The sequence below is a fragment of the Apodemus sylvaticus genome, chromosome 18 (assembly GCF_947179515.1).
Source record: "Apodemus sylvaticus chromosome 18, mApoSyl1.1, whole genome shotgun sequence".
In the NCBI taxonomy this organism is placed as follows: domain Eukaryota; kingdom Metazoa; phylum Chordata; class Mammalia; order Rodentia; family Muridae; genus Apodemus; species Apodemus sylvaticus.
In genome coordinates, this window is record NC_067489.1 from 8288323 (window position 1) to 8303238 (window position 14916).

A 14916-nucleotide genomic window follows, 5' to 3' on the forward strand; every position below is an offset into this window, starting at 1 on the left:
TCCATCCCATGGACCTACGCGTCTGCTCCTGTGTTAGCATCACGGCCTTTTGTCATGACTCCCTTGGGGACAGACCACTGTCTGAAGTTATGTCTATGCACTGCCAGGACTCCCTTCTGTAGCAAATGTGGAAGGCAGGTCTTCACGGACAGCACACGGGCTGACTCTCAAACGCCTCAGAGTGGTCGTAGCTCCTTGTTCTCCGTTCCGAGCCCAGTCCCCAGCCTGGGAACTGAATGGCTCTACGTCATCCTGGAGTCACCTGCTGCACTGCCATTCACTCCTGACCCCTCGCTCCTGGCTGTATGGACACCACTTTCAAATGTTCTCCCAAATGCCAGGTCAACATTTCCCAATTTCAGTTTCAGGAAGAAAGTCCCCTGCCCCAGCATGGCCTGGCTAGCCCAGTGAGTGGATCATCTCTATGTTCGCAACATAGAAGGCAAAGGACATCACTGCCCACCTCACTCCTGCCTCAGGGACACCACGTGCAACTTCTGAGCCCTGCTGTGCTACTTGGCGCTTATCCAGTGCTTTCCCAACCTGTAGCCCTCCCTTCAGTCTGACTCCACAGCACAATAACGCAGGGTATACGGAAGCCCAGAAAGGTTCTCCTGTGTGCAGAGTAAAAGAAATGAAGACCGGGTCCAACCTCCTGTGACTGTTCAGTCCTGCTTGGATGGAATGGATGCATACGTGTGTATGGGACCCAGGACATGTGACAAAACAAGCAACGTCGTAGCAGGTGCCTTTGGACAACAGGGGCAGTAAGACAGTGTGGAGGAGAGCTGACTGGAGCGATGGCCATCTTGTATGTGGGCACTCTCCTGCAGCACCTGGTGACCAGGAATGCGACCGCCTGTGACTTCTAAGCCCAGGCACTCAATCTCAGTGCTTAAGCCAGGATGATGAGACACTGAAGCCTGGTGTCACAGCTGAGAAGAAAACAAGGGTTTGCGGTGACAATATGTCCCTGGGTGCTTCATGAAGTGCGTTTCCACCCGCATGCATCAACTACGGAGGCCACCAAGTTCAAAGGTGTCCCATAACCAGCTCTCCAGGGTGTCCTCAGTGCAGGCCCACTGGTCTCATCCACACAGGTCAGGTTCTGCTAGAGGTGTCACCAGGCTGGCAGATAGCTGAGTGTCTCCCAATGCCAAGCCTACGCTGAGAACAACTCATTCTCACTCAGTCTATGGAGACAGCATTGAGCAGCCCAGTGCTAGTGCACAGAGGGTATTAGAGATGTGTGCGGATGTCTTATCCAGCACTCTCCTGTAGGGTCTTCTATGAACCCTTAGGCCCCAGATAAATTCAGAGTCCTGCTGACCGAGGAGGTAAGGACTGGGAAGTCTCAGGCCTCTATGCGTATCCGGCCTGAGACTTCTCCCATAGCCTCGACTTCACCAAGAAAAAGGTAAGAACAAACTTCAAAAGGAGAAGTGTGTTGCTCTCAGAATGGCCCTTGTCTGTCCTCTCTGTCTATGGCAAACAAGCCACAGTACAGCCAGCATGCTGTGCAAACCGACGGTGGCACAAGTCACCACAAATGCCAGCCACCTGTTGCCTGCAGTTATCCAGTAGCCATCAACGAAAATATAAGAAGAAACAGAAGATAGATTGTACCATTTAACGTATCTAAAACATTACTAATTCAATACAAAACGGATGAGTAACACTTTGCCCAGGGAAGGAATCCTAGCCCCAGTGCCGGGCCCATCCTTGCCACAATCTCTGCAGGGACTGCTGGCAGGGGCAATTATAGTCTAACTGCTTGAACTTGGCAAAACCTCAGAGTCACCCCCCCCCCATCCCCAGGACAAGTAGATAGATACTGCATGCTAAGAACACGGGGGTTCCCATTTACTATCCCTCGAAGAGCCCAGGGTTGGCACTCAGGCCACCAGGCAACTGACTTCCAAACCACTTGCATGGGCTGCAGGCTTTGATGCACTCTTCCCCAGTGACAGAGGTACCACCACCCAAACTTCCCTCATCTCTCTGGCAAGTGGCCTCCCATCTGTCCCTCAAGGAGCTTCCTCGGTGATGTCTAGGCTCCCTGCTCAGGCTACACAGCACAGGGACGGTACCACATGCTCCTGGATATCCCCTGCCTGAGATGTCTGCCCTGTGGGACACAGAACCTCCATCCTCTGAGGATCCCAAATAGACGGATTTTAAAGCTGTGAAGCCAGGGCTGGCACTCAGCTGCAGTCCTAGCTCCAGGGAGGCCCGGGTGGGACGAACAGCAGCGAGCTTGAGGCTGAGTACAGGAAAGGGTGTGGCACGAGAACCGTTAGGATGCTGCACACACGCTACTGAACTAAAACACTCCCAAAGGGTAACGATACATTTTAAATCTTGTTAGCAGCCATTATTTCTTCCCTACAGGAAAATGAGTAGAGTTTATCAAGAGCCGTGCTACCACAGGTTTTCCCGCCCCGATGCACTTGGCTTAACACTGCAACACATGATGGAAACTGACACCCCAGGCCAGTGGGCTTTAACACTCAGTTCCTGCGATGGTGATGACTGGGGGGAGGGGGGTGGGGGCGGGAAACGGATCCCCAGAAGGACCAGGCAGGATGGAGACATGCCCCGGCAGCTGTTCTCCAAGCTCGTCAGCTCTGCCGGGCCTGTGTTGAAATCGGAGCAGTAGATATGCCTGTGCTCTGGAGTGAATGTGCCAAACTATACATTGCGACAGGAAGTGAGTTCAAAACTCACCGCCTTGAATGTTTTGAACGAGTTTTAAGATTGCATTTCAGCAATTTCTTAAGTGTTTAAGACAAAAAAGGCAGAAAGGCACATCATCCTTATCAACAAAAATCACAGAATTTTGTTTCCAGAACTCCATTTTCAGAATGTTGTCTCATAGATGTGTGTCTTTTCAGAGGTGTTTTTTTCCTCATTCACTGTCAAACCATCGCTTTTGGCATCTACCCAGGGGAGGGGGATACAGCGTTTCCACATTTTTTAAAATATCCGCCCAGGGGCTTACTCACGGTGCCATCTGCCGCCACACAGGATCAGCAGACTCTTCCGCACTCACGGTCTGTGAGAGAAATGCCTGTTGCCCAGCCGTCTCCCTGGCATGCCACCAGGAGGCTGCTGGCAGGCCTGCTGCATGCACCCGCTCAGAGCCACACCACACTCCCTGTGCGGTGATGGAGTGTGTTCCTGCAGATCGTAGAAAGCAATTATCATTGGGAAAAGCCCGGTGGTGCAGTCAGGCCGGGCCAGCCAGCCTCTCCCCAGTCCTTGCCCCAAGGTGGCCCCTCAAGAGCAGGACTTTTACTGAGGACTAACCCAGTAGACTTTTACTGAGGACTAACTACTCACCATGGTCAAATGACACTGGACATATCTTCTGGAAATAAACTACACACCAGAATTCCTGGAAGGTCTTACAGTAGGGAAACTTGCTTCAAAGCTCTGATTTTATGACTTTTTTCTTTTGAGGGGAGGTCTCATGTATCCTGAAGGTTTCATACTCCCTGTGTGGCTAAGGGTGACGTTGACCTCCTGATCTCCCAGCCCCTATCCACCAACTGCTGAGGTCACAGGCATGTGCCTCTACATCCAGTTTTGCATTTGTAAAGTTTTAAGGTAAAGTTAAATTAAAGCTATGTACTAAGAACTCCTGGCCTTCGCCGTGGATTCATGGGTGGGATACCAAGACTTCCCAGTGCCTTGGAACTTTAAACAGAGCGGGGTGCACCGTCAGCTGGTGGAAGGGACCAGCGTGCAGTAGTGCTTGCATGCGCTCCGAAAATACTCCAACTGGCATACGGGTTTCACAAATTAAATGGCTACCACACTGCAGCACAGTCCGCCAAATTCCACCACTTCCCATCCCCAAACCCAGCAAGAGGACAGTTTTTCCAGACTACTCAGAAACCACATGAAACATCTGAAAGATAATGGTTTTTAGTTCTCTAAGTTATCACTTATGCAACATAAAAAAGGCATAATTATGTGACAGGATAAGACATTTTTACAAAAAAAAAAAACAAAAAAAAAACAGTTCCTTCCATCACCTGGCCAGTAGTATATAAATATTTACAATGAAAAAATAGGCAAGGAGAAGGGAAACCTTCAATATCCAAGCTGATTTCTTCCTAACACTTATCAGAACTCTGAAAATAAAAGTCTCGGCCTTGCCTGGTTTTGCCCGCTCAGCTGGTGGTCCGTGGCCGGGCCAGGCGAGCACACCTCCTCCACAGGGCTCCTGCTCTTAGAAATGTTTTACATGTTATCTGAAACAGTAAAGCAAATATAAAAATGTAAACTCTGGAAGTGAGAACGGTGTGTGGAGGCGATGTTTGGGGATCGATGTCCTCACGCAGGCGAGTGTTCCAAACCCTGAAGCCAGAGTAAAACAGCCTGCATATTTTCTTAGAGACATGTTTCAATTTAGTGTCATCATGATAACAAAAACTGTCTCTACAGAGAATGCTAAAAAATAGCAGTAACATTACTCCTAATTTATGATCACACCACTGACCTAGTTTTTTCGTGGCAAGAAACAGTTTGTTGTTGTTTTAAGTGACAAATATAAATTACATGGTGGAAATAAGATGTTCCAACACATCACAGTGTCTTTCGACTACGAAGACTACATGGTCGGTAAGTGGCCTGTTGAACGGTGGTAGTGATGGTGGCAGCGGCGTTACAGACATGCCAGTCCAGTGGATGACAAGACTTCGTCCAGCAGAGACGTAGTGCTGAACACTGGGGCCTGTGTGCAAACAGGGGGCCTGCAGCTTGAGTGAGCACCTACTGACCCAAGCCAGCCTCACGTGTGGGAACTGAGCCGCCCCCTGCTGCCCAGAGAAACCCGGAGCCTGGGTTCTCTGGCTTTGTAATGTTCATTGAAGTCCAATCTGAAGCTGAGAAACTGGAGACTTTCATCAGAGCTGGTTGTGAGCAACACCAGAAACTGCTGCACCACACCCTAGGATGAAAACACAGGATTGGGTCAGAACACTGTCCGCCCGCCCACACAGCCGCACCAGGGCCAACAGGCCTCCAGCAGGAACGGAGCAGAGTCCCAGGCGTCCACGGCGCCTATGCGCCTCTCACCAGAGACGGTCTGTAGTTAGACAGCAATGATAGATAGATCCAGTGTGACAGCAGCTGACCACGCCCCTTCCACCCTCACGCTACAGGAATAAGCAGTCAGAGGCTAAGCACCTACTCTGTGGTGAGCAGAAATCAGGGCTCTATGCTCATCTTTCATCTCACTGGCTGACAAATGCACACTCAGTCTTCACTTGAGAGGGACCAGACTCAAGCTAAGACCATTGGACTCCAGGCTGCTGTGAAAGCAGCCTTCCTGTAAGACACACGTTCTGCTAGACTGTGATAGTAAAGTCACTGTGACCGTTCATGGCTTAGATCTCTCCAACAAGCCCACGCACTGCCTGCATCGCCTGCACCATCTGGGCAATGGTGCTCTAAAGAGCACTAGTCACAGGTCCCCAGTGCCACTCTCCCATATGGGGGCCTCTCATCCCAGCTGTACGGCTGCCCTGAGGAGAGCCTAGCACAAGGGTGAACCACAGGGGGACCACCTCCAAGGAACTGCATCCTAAGAGCTGCTCCCACGCACTCACGCACACACACACACACGCACACACGCACGTGTGAGCCATGCCTCCCATCTTCCGGAAGAGGACACCGTCCCGGAAGCAGACACTTCGCCTCATACACTCACCTGGTAGAAGTGCGTCAATATTTGCAACTGTGAGCACATTTTTGGTATGGAGTCCCGGAATTCTCGGATCCTCTTGTTCTCCTCCTCTTCCTCTGCCGCAGTCACTCCCCACTGGCCCTGGTAAGTGAGAAGCAGCAGGTTCAACTGCTGGACGCCTCCTTGCTTCAGCAGGTCACTGGCCTCATGCCTCGTGGTACAGAGAGCCCGTGTGCCCCACGTGCCCGCATTCAGACAATGGGCACCGAGGGCTTGTCAGTTCTGGAGCACCCTGACTATAGTGAGAACACCAGACAATCTGCCTGGGACACATACATCTACTCTCATTCCAAAAGGTCATTTTCAGCTAGATGCGCATGTAGTCACACCCTTAATCCCACCTGAGGCATGAGAATTGTTAAGTTGAGGCCAGACTGGGCTGCACAGTGAGACCGCATCTTAACACCCTTCCCCCTCCTCCCAGAACGATTTCTCAGTCAGTGGTAAACTTGACTGAACACCACTGCTAGGCCGGCCTGCATGGGAGCTACCGACTTCGCTTTTCACCAGTGAATGCATTAAACTCCGTTTTCTAGATTTTCTGATCTGAACCTTGGCATTCCTGGCATACACTCTGGTCTTGGGAAACTGTTCATTTCTCTAGGGCCTCTCATTTGCACACTACATGAGTTGCCCATTGGTATCCAGAGCTCGGACTGTTCTTTCTGATCACACTGGCCTCAGGTGTTTTGCAGTCTGGCCGGGGCCCTGCTGTAAGCCGGAGCTGTGGCCAGGCAGCACGGGAGGTTTCCGGCAGTGCCGACTGCACTTTGAGCAGCCCCCTGACCCTTGAGCCATCCTCTGCAGCCACCCGGGCACCGACAGACCATTAGTACCTTCACAGACAGCACTCTGCGCCATACGCTCAAGGACCGGAACCCGCTCCTCCTGCCCACTGCGGAACACGTGCACTTTCACCTCTCGGTGGGCCTCAGACCAGCTCATAGCTTATTTACTCACTCTCTCCAGCAACCCAGGCCTGGCCCCCTGAGGCCCCCCGAGAAGGACTGTCAGGAAACGGGCCACGGACAATCCTGTGATATTCAGTAAGAATCTGGCTTCATTTTGCCACCATTGTGAGGTCTTGAATGAAGTTGAATTTAAAGATAATGACTGTTTGCTAGAAAGGTGTGTGGACAAGCTTCAAGTCTTTGACAAGAAAGTGCAGACAACAGAGCAGCTGCAGGGATCAGCACCATGAGAGCAACCTGGTGCCTGCACTGGGACTTCAGGAAAGTTTTTCCTCAGAGAGCTGTGGCCCATGGTGACAAGGCCACACCTCTAAATGGTGGCTGTGTCTGTGTGCTATTGGTATTGAAAGTATGAAAGACACAAGAAGGAAGAAGTGGTGGAGAGCAGCTGAGGGCAGGCACTGTGTGGCAGGGTCGAGGTCCCCAGAGAGAAGCAAGGTCCAGGAGGCCACCGTGAGAAGCTTGAAGATGGAACGCAAGCTGTGGTAGAGACCTAGAGTGTTGGGGATGCGGGATCACGGGACATGTGCCGGGAAGAGCTACAGGCACGAGTGGAGTGGACTCAGTCTGAAAGAGAAGCTTGAGGGCTGAAGGACTGGGGCTCTGCCCCCTTTGGAGCCCAGTCAGTTTCATCGTGAGGCCCAAATGCTGGACATGGGACTGCAGGATTTGGTTTGGGACACATTGGATTGGGGGTTTTGGTTTGATTATTCCTTGCTGTGCCCTTGATTGTTTCATTTTGAAACTGGAATGTTTATTCTGTGACATTATTTATTAGAAGTATCAAGTTCATTTTGATCTTATAGAAATTCACAGTTTAGAGTCTCTGAACTTCTAAAATATTGGAAATTTTCAAGACTACAGAAACTTTAAAAATTGGACTGTATATTATGAGAATAACATAAGACTTTGGGACAAGGGGGTAAAAGGTGTGCTGGCTAATATTATGTCGAATTGACACAAGCTATAGCTTGTGATCTGAGAGAAGGGAGCCTCAACTGAGGAGACGCTTCCATTAAGATTGTGCTGGAGTCAAGCCTGTGGTGCATTTTCTCAGTCAGAAATTGATGGGAGAGGGCCCAGCCCACTACAGATGGTTCTACCCCTGGGCTGGTACTCCTGGGCTCTATAAGAAAGCAGGCTGAGCCAGCCATGAGGAGCAAGCCAGTAAGCATGGCCTCTGCATCAGCTCGTGCCTGCAGGTTCCTGCCCTGTCTGAGTTTCTGCCTTGAGTTCCTTTGGTGACACACAGTGATGTGGGAAGTGTAAGCCAAATAAACCTCCAAGTTGCTTTTGGTCAAAGCAAGTCATCCTAACTATGACAGAAAGGTGTGGCTTAAAGTAATATATCTGTGTGTCTAGACAAAGTGACACAATGCACAACTGCACAAGCTGCAATGAGTAGTTTTAGTTGTCAAATTGACAAAACGTGTAATCACCTGGGAAGAGTGTCAGCAAAGACCTGCCTAGATGAGGCTGGCCAAAGCAAGCCTGCGAGGGATTTTCTATTCTTCCTTCAGAGGTGGAAGGACACACCCTGGCTGTGAGCAGCACCTTCTATTCGCTGGGTCCTGGCTGATCAAAGGAGAAAGTACACTGAGCCCTGGACACAGGCGTTCACTGCTCCCTCAAGCTCCTGCCACTGTGATGTCACCACTGCCGACAGGAAGCTGGACTGGGAGCCGAGCAAACCCACGCCCTCAGTTGCTTTCATTAGGGTATTTTGTCCCGCAGTTGGAAAGGAGACTTAACATCAGGACTACAGGGGACAGGCCCGGAGCCCTGCTGGAACCAGCCACCTGCATTTCTTATCAGAAGCGCAGGCTACACTGGTTTTTTCTTCTATTTATTTTTTGGGGTTTTTTTTGTTTTGTTTTGTTTTGTTTTTCGAGACAGGGTTTCTCTTTGTAGCGCTGGCTGTCCTGGAACTCACTCTGGAGACCAGGCTGGCCTCCAACTCAGAAATCCGCCTGCCTCTGCCTCCCAAGTGCTGGGATTAAAGGCGTGTGCCACCACCACCCGGCTTTTTTTTTCTTTGCTACATTGGTGGTGGCATTTCTTTTAAACTTTCATTCCAGTTGTGACTGACAGAAAACAGACTGTAGCATATTTGATTTACAGACAGCCAAACAAGAGCACTTATACATTCCAATAATTCACCTCAAGGTTATTTTGGATTTTACCCACAACCAATCCGCTTTCTCTGTCCCGTTTCCCCCATGCTACACTGGCGGGACGGCGGCCTCACTCTCATCTCGGGAAAGCTCTCAGCATTTCAGCAACGAGCAGAACTGCCGTACAGCTCTTTAATCAGATTTTACTTGGGATTAATTAATTTTCTCCTTCATTTTCCAAATGTGAGTTATAATAATTTTATTAGACCAATAGAAAGAGTTCTGTATTGGAATACTCTCAAACATTCTGTTACATAGTTTCCATTTGGTGCGTCAATTAGTAAAAGTTGTGGAGTTTCACACCCACCTTCTACTACACAAAGAACAGCAGGAATGTAGCCAGTTAATCTGAGAGACAGGATGACATTGCAGAATCACCATAAACAGGACAGGGCTATGTGGATTCTGAACACACTTTCCTGGTGGCACAGATTCTCAGGGAAGTAATACTACTCAGGGTATTTTTCAATTACACAGCTAGTACTGCTCCCAGAGTCTTATTGAACAGGGGCGTGTACATAAGTGTGGGCGGCGAAGGCAGCAGGAACTAAGTATGCTAATGCTGAAACGAGGAGTGTCAATGTATAAAATGTATTTTTTTTAACTAAAAGAAGTAAAAGCCCTTCAATCCTAAATTTGAATTGGAAATATCATAATAACTGAAGGTTTTGAGAAGAAAGGTGGGAAGCGAGTGGAGAGCAGCCATGAATTGCAGAAGGAAGGCCTCTGGGACTGCCCCACCTAGGAGCAGCTTGGCAGAGTGGAAGCCAGCCGCTGCGGCAAGGCCCTCATGATGCTGAAGCCATTTCCGGAGCCGGCCCCGCCTCTCACAGAGTCAGTCAATCCACATCTGAATGACAGCTGAAAATTATTTTACCTTTTGAATTTAAATTTTGTAGATGGTTTCAGCTTTACAGCTCTCCCCAGACAACCAAGCATCTCTGAATGAAACACACCAAATGACCTGCACTTAGTATGTAGCTGTGTCCCTCTGCTGCTGACCACTGACATCTGGTGAGACCGCCACTGTACACACAAGTAGCCGCCATGCCAATCTTGTTTGTTTGTTTGTTTTGAGACAGGGTCTCACTATATACCTCTGGTTGACCTGGAACTCACTATGTGGACCAGGCTGGCCTTGAACTTAAATCTGCCTGCCTCTGCCTCCTGAGTGCTGGCATTAAAGGTGTGCACCACCACAGCCTGCCTAGAACAACGCACTCCTAAAGGCTGGTTTCAGTAGGTTATTACATATAGTTTAACAGCTTTCTAGAAGGGTGACACTGAGGTCACCCTGAGTATCATGACTGCTTTACAAGTCACATCACAGATGACAACTCTTACCACCGAGGAGGTAAGTGATAGCTAGGGCAGAATCCTGTGTTTGTCAGTCACACAGGCTGCTGGGCATGGATCAGGAGAATGTGTGTGCAAACCCCATGGCTCTTCAGAATTACCCACAATCCTATAGCATCAAAAGGAGACACACTCCTGCTCCCAAACTCCACCTTCCGGTGCCTGCAATGTGGCTGCTAGACCCCTCACATGGGCACTGTCACAGGAACAATACTCAAAAGTAAAAATAACCTCACTGTGCCAACTACACAACTTGCCTTTCATTATCCCAAGACCAGGCACCTAGAAAGAGCAGAGACCCAGGCTAGCATGACCGAGAACCACACCAACCTAGCTTGTCTGATGGATCTTATTAATTCCAGCCATTGGGAACACACGGAAATGTTCTAAGGAAACCTAGCTTGTGCGTGAGTCAGTAAACAAGCCAGGGTGCCTGCCTGATGGCTCAGCCACATGTCAGTGACAGCGCAGCGGCTGACTCTGGAGACTGCAGGAGACAGAGACACTGGGATGCACGCCACCAGTGCTGGTGTTCTGAAGCTCGCTGACAGCAGCGAGGTGAGCACTCAATCTGACGGCACGCACAACGTCCTCCAACTCACAGTAGGCTGCATGCTGCCTCAGTGTGTGCAGTCAGCGGAAAAACTGCTGCCACCGCTCACAGTGACTGGCCAGCCATGAGAAAGCGAGAGTTAAAAACGTACCTCAATTTCACGCTGCTTCTTTTTCTCTTCAAACTGTAGCCGCCTCTGTAGCTCCTCCAGAGCAGCTCTGTACATGGCGTCCTGGGCATTCTGCAGCTCAATGATCTGATCGAACACGGCTCTCAGCTGATTTAAAAGCACCTGAAAAACCAGCATTGTAAATCAGCAGAGCCTCAGATGCTAGTGAGGTGTCTCAGCTTAACTAGACGTACGCTTCGGGGTTGTCTCCTCTAAAACTCGGGGCAACCCTGATGGAAGAGTGGTGACTCAGAAGCCCGGGGCCATGAGGCCCCCCCACACAGCAAAGCAGCTGATGGCGCTCACAGGCGGCTCCTGATTCCCACAGGACTGAATTCTAAGTCTTAAGAGTAGGCTGTTCTAAAGCAACACCTACTGCACAGTGTGAACTGAGTATCAACACACTAACACCACATGTGTGCTTTGTGTATGCCTAGACCTGTGTATACATCTCCAGAGCCACACAGCAACTCAAAAATGGACAAGCTCCTCCTAGTCCTTGCTTTGTGCCTGACACTGTTCTGTTGCTGTGTGGCGACATCATGGTCAAGGCAGCTCATGAAGACTTCGACTGGGGCTTGCCTACAGTTTTTAGGGTCAGTTCACGATTAACATGGTGGGGAGCAGACAGGCGAGGCACAGGAGCAGTAGCTGAGAGCTTCACACCCTGATCCCCAGGCAGCAGGCAGAGCGAGGGAGAAGATGGGCATTGTGAAACATCAAAGGCCACTCCCAGTGACATACCTCCTTCAACAAGGCCACCTCTCCTAATCCTTCCCAAACAGTCCTACTAACTGGGGACCAAGTCTCTGAACATACAAGCCATCCTCATTCAGAGCAGCACACGTCTCTGTAGCAGCCTCTGGCTGAGTGCCCTGTCCTGTTGAGATGTTGGGCAGCAGAAATGACAGCTGAGCTAACTGTGGCCCCAAGTGAGACCGGAGCCTTGCTGAGCAACTCTGAGGCATGCTAACCTACGAACACAGGTACTGCAGAGCGAACAGCGCACGGTTCTCATTCACTACAGTGCACTCGTGTGAAACTGGGCCTTCAGCCTGCACTGCAACGCAGGGAGACGGAGCCTGATCAGGTGATCCCACTGCGCGACACAAGCCGTGTGGCTTGCACTGAACCCAGGCCCAAGCAAGTGTCCTAGTCTCTGTCAGATTTTATGACAGAATAGAAAACAAAGAAAGGAGACGGTCCTGTTTAAACTTTACTATGGATGTAACTAACTGGTTTATTTCTCTATGGTAGTCATGAACAGAACAACTTATTTTTGAAACACCGCATTTCCTCGAGGTTACTAACTGATAGTACACCGTGGACCTCTTCAGTCTGCTCCAAGGGTCTGGGCTGCACACTCTGAGCTGCCTGTACACTGTGCTGCTCAGGACTCTTCCTCCATGGTACACAATCAAAAGGTGAGAAGCACATGAATCTGCAACTGTCATCCCTCCACCCTGTCAGGACTCCACCCTGTCAGGACTCCATCATGACAACTTTTTCTCACAATGTAAAATGATGAAAACACCATACTGAAAATTAATGTGCCTGAGACAGATTGCCTCACTCTTGTTTTATATAACAGACTTTTCCTTAGAACAAAGAAAAACAGAATGTTCTAGAGCCAGTTGTGACAGCTCATACCTATAATCTCAACAACACTCTGGAGGCTGAGGCAGGAAGGTCACAGGTTCCAGGCCAGTCTGAGGCCCTGTTCCTAAAGCGAGCAAATAGCCTTAAGGTGCAACTTCAGGGCTAATGCAGCCTAAGGTAGAGCTCCTTCGGGAAGCAGGCTGGGCCCCGAGCCCAGACAACTATTTCCCAGAACTAGCGCCCTACCTGCAGAAGATTCTGTGGACTCTGCTCACACCCGCAGCTATTCTAGAAACTCGAGAATGAGGGTGACTCGACTCATCTCACACAGACATTTCCCAATCTGTTAGGAGCCCAGCCCCACGTGGGCAGAGCCGCAGAGCACAGGGTGCCAGCGTGGGCGCAGTCTTAGCAATTCTGACATTTTCAGAAAAGCAACACACCTGGTGACTTTCCCACCTGTTTCCTATGCAAAATAAAACATGACTTCTGCAGCTTGAAAAGAGCGGCAGCTACATTTACGAGTTGGTTACCATGGTGAATCATATAATTTAATTCCCACAAATTTACATTGTGCCTCTGAAACAGGAAAATCCTGGATTCACAGTAAGAGGCTGCCATGGGCCCAAACACTGACTTCAACCCACGCATGGTGTTGCACATCTTTGGCACATCTCAGAGAACGGCCAGGACCCGGGGTACCATTATGCACTCAGCAGCACACTGATGTCCTCAGAAACACCCCCCACAACAAACACGGGTGCCAGGCACCAGATGTGAAACCTACTGTACTATCAACCTCACAGAGAGTGGACTTAGTAAGAATGGTCAGCAGGACCCCAGGTGACTTCAGAAGCCCATTTTGTGAGTTACTAGTTCTGTCCAAAGGATATTAGCACTCTTTACCACTTTTTCAGCATCTCGAAAGCAAATTCCTTCTGATCACCAGATGTTGAGACATACATACATATACATACATACATACTCTTTAATAATTAAGTTTATCCAAATATTTCTCCTCAGCATAAACTAATGCAGAACAGAAAACAAAACAAAAGCCTTGGAAAAGTATAGGCAGAGGCTGGACACAAACCTGGACTGTGTCTCGGGCCACACACACCGTAAAAAACACTCTCGAGTCAACCTGACACAGTTCACCTGCTTGACACTGGGAACGTGCTTGCTCAGCCCAGACCTTTAAAGACAATCAGAACTCTAGAGAGCCTTACTACCAAAACATGCATCTTTCCAGCAGAAAGGCTTGGTACAAAGAACCAAGCCGAGAGCCCTGGGCTATGGGATCCTCATAGCCCCGGGCACAAAGTCTGTCTAAATTCATGCAGCCACGTGCCATTAAGTCCCTAGACCAAGAAAACGACAACAGGAGCAGGGGTGTCATCAGTGTGAGAACACCTGTCTAGGGCACACAAGGCCCTGGGACTGATCCCAGCATGAAGAAAAAGGAAGACACCCAAGTTCTAGGATGTCTCTGTTCTTTGGGACTTTTACAGGCTGCTACTTGTTCTGGTGTTTAGATGCCCTTCTAGCATCCCTCCTGCCACAGTTCCACAGGGCGACGTCATCAACAGTGCATTGCTGCTTCCCCTATAGTCACAGCCACGCCAGATGTTAGAGCACACTCACTTTACCGACTTATTCCAATTCTGTCAGGAAGTGACCCTCAAACGCCGAGTTTAATAAACCTTTCTCAATCACTGATGCAGCAGCACCTGACAACTGAAGGTTTCGGTCCTGGCTTGGAGGAGTGAGCCTTACCCTGGAGTTGCTGTCCAGGAGACAGCGGGAAGTGATGGTGTCCAGGAATGCCTCGTGTGCTGCAATAATGTGGTCCAAGTCCTGGGCCTGCTGCACTCTGTTCCACAGCTCATCCCAGGAGCACTCGAGAACCTGAAAGGACAAGTGGAGGTGCTGGGAAGGGCCTGCCCACCTCACCGCTGCACCACACTGCAGGGCAGCAAGCTGACTCGCCCACCTCACCGCTGCACCACACTGCAGGGCAGCAAGCTGACTCACCTCAAAGGTGATGTAGTACTGCATCTGGTGGATGAAGTGCACCATCTCCGAGGCCAGGATGTGGCACTGGTGAAGCACCCTAGAGAACTCTGCAAAAGACGGAATGTCATGAGGGAAGGGAGGTCCTGGTGCTCGTGCAGACCCCTATGCCCACAAGCTGCCCACTAACAAAGCCATACATAAGCCTATTCCAGATGCCAGAGACCAGAAGCTCTCCTCCAATGTGTGTGCTTTAGTGAAAGGACTGCGCTTTGAAAGCATACGGCCTTGACTTCATATCCCCAGTACCCAGGGAAAGGCCTGAG

General features: G+C 50.0%; 1 protein-coding gene across 1 annotated transcript in view; it reads right to left on the reverse strand.

Annotated features, from left to right (window-relative positions):
• Window positions 1–3914: 3914 nt before the first annotated feature.
• The window catches only part of Tubgcp3 (tubulin gamma complex associated protein 3), a 64655-nt gene continuing 53653 nt past the window's right edge, over window positions 3915–14916 (reverse strand). Inside the window, exons 18-22 of the mRNA XM_052162059.1 lie at window positions 14612–14700; window positions 14354–14485; window positions 10961–11101; window positions 5720–5836; window positions 3915–4957 (exon numbers count right to left, since the gene is read on the reverse strand). Coding sequence (XP_052018019.1) covers window positions 4799–4957; window positions 5720–5836; window positions 10961–11101; window positions 14354–14485; window positions 14612–14700 — 638 coding nt within the window. The 3' untranslated portion in view covers window positions 3915–4798. The remainder of the gene's footprint in view (window positions 4958–5719; window positions 5837–10960; window positions 11102–14353; window positions 14486–14611; window positions 14701–14916) is intronic.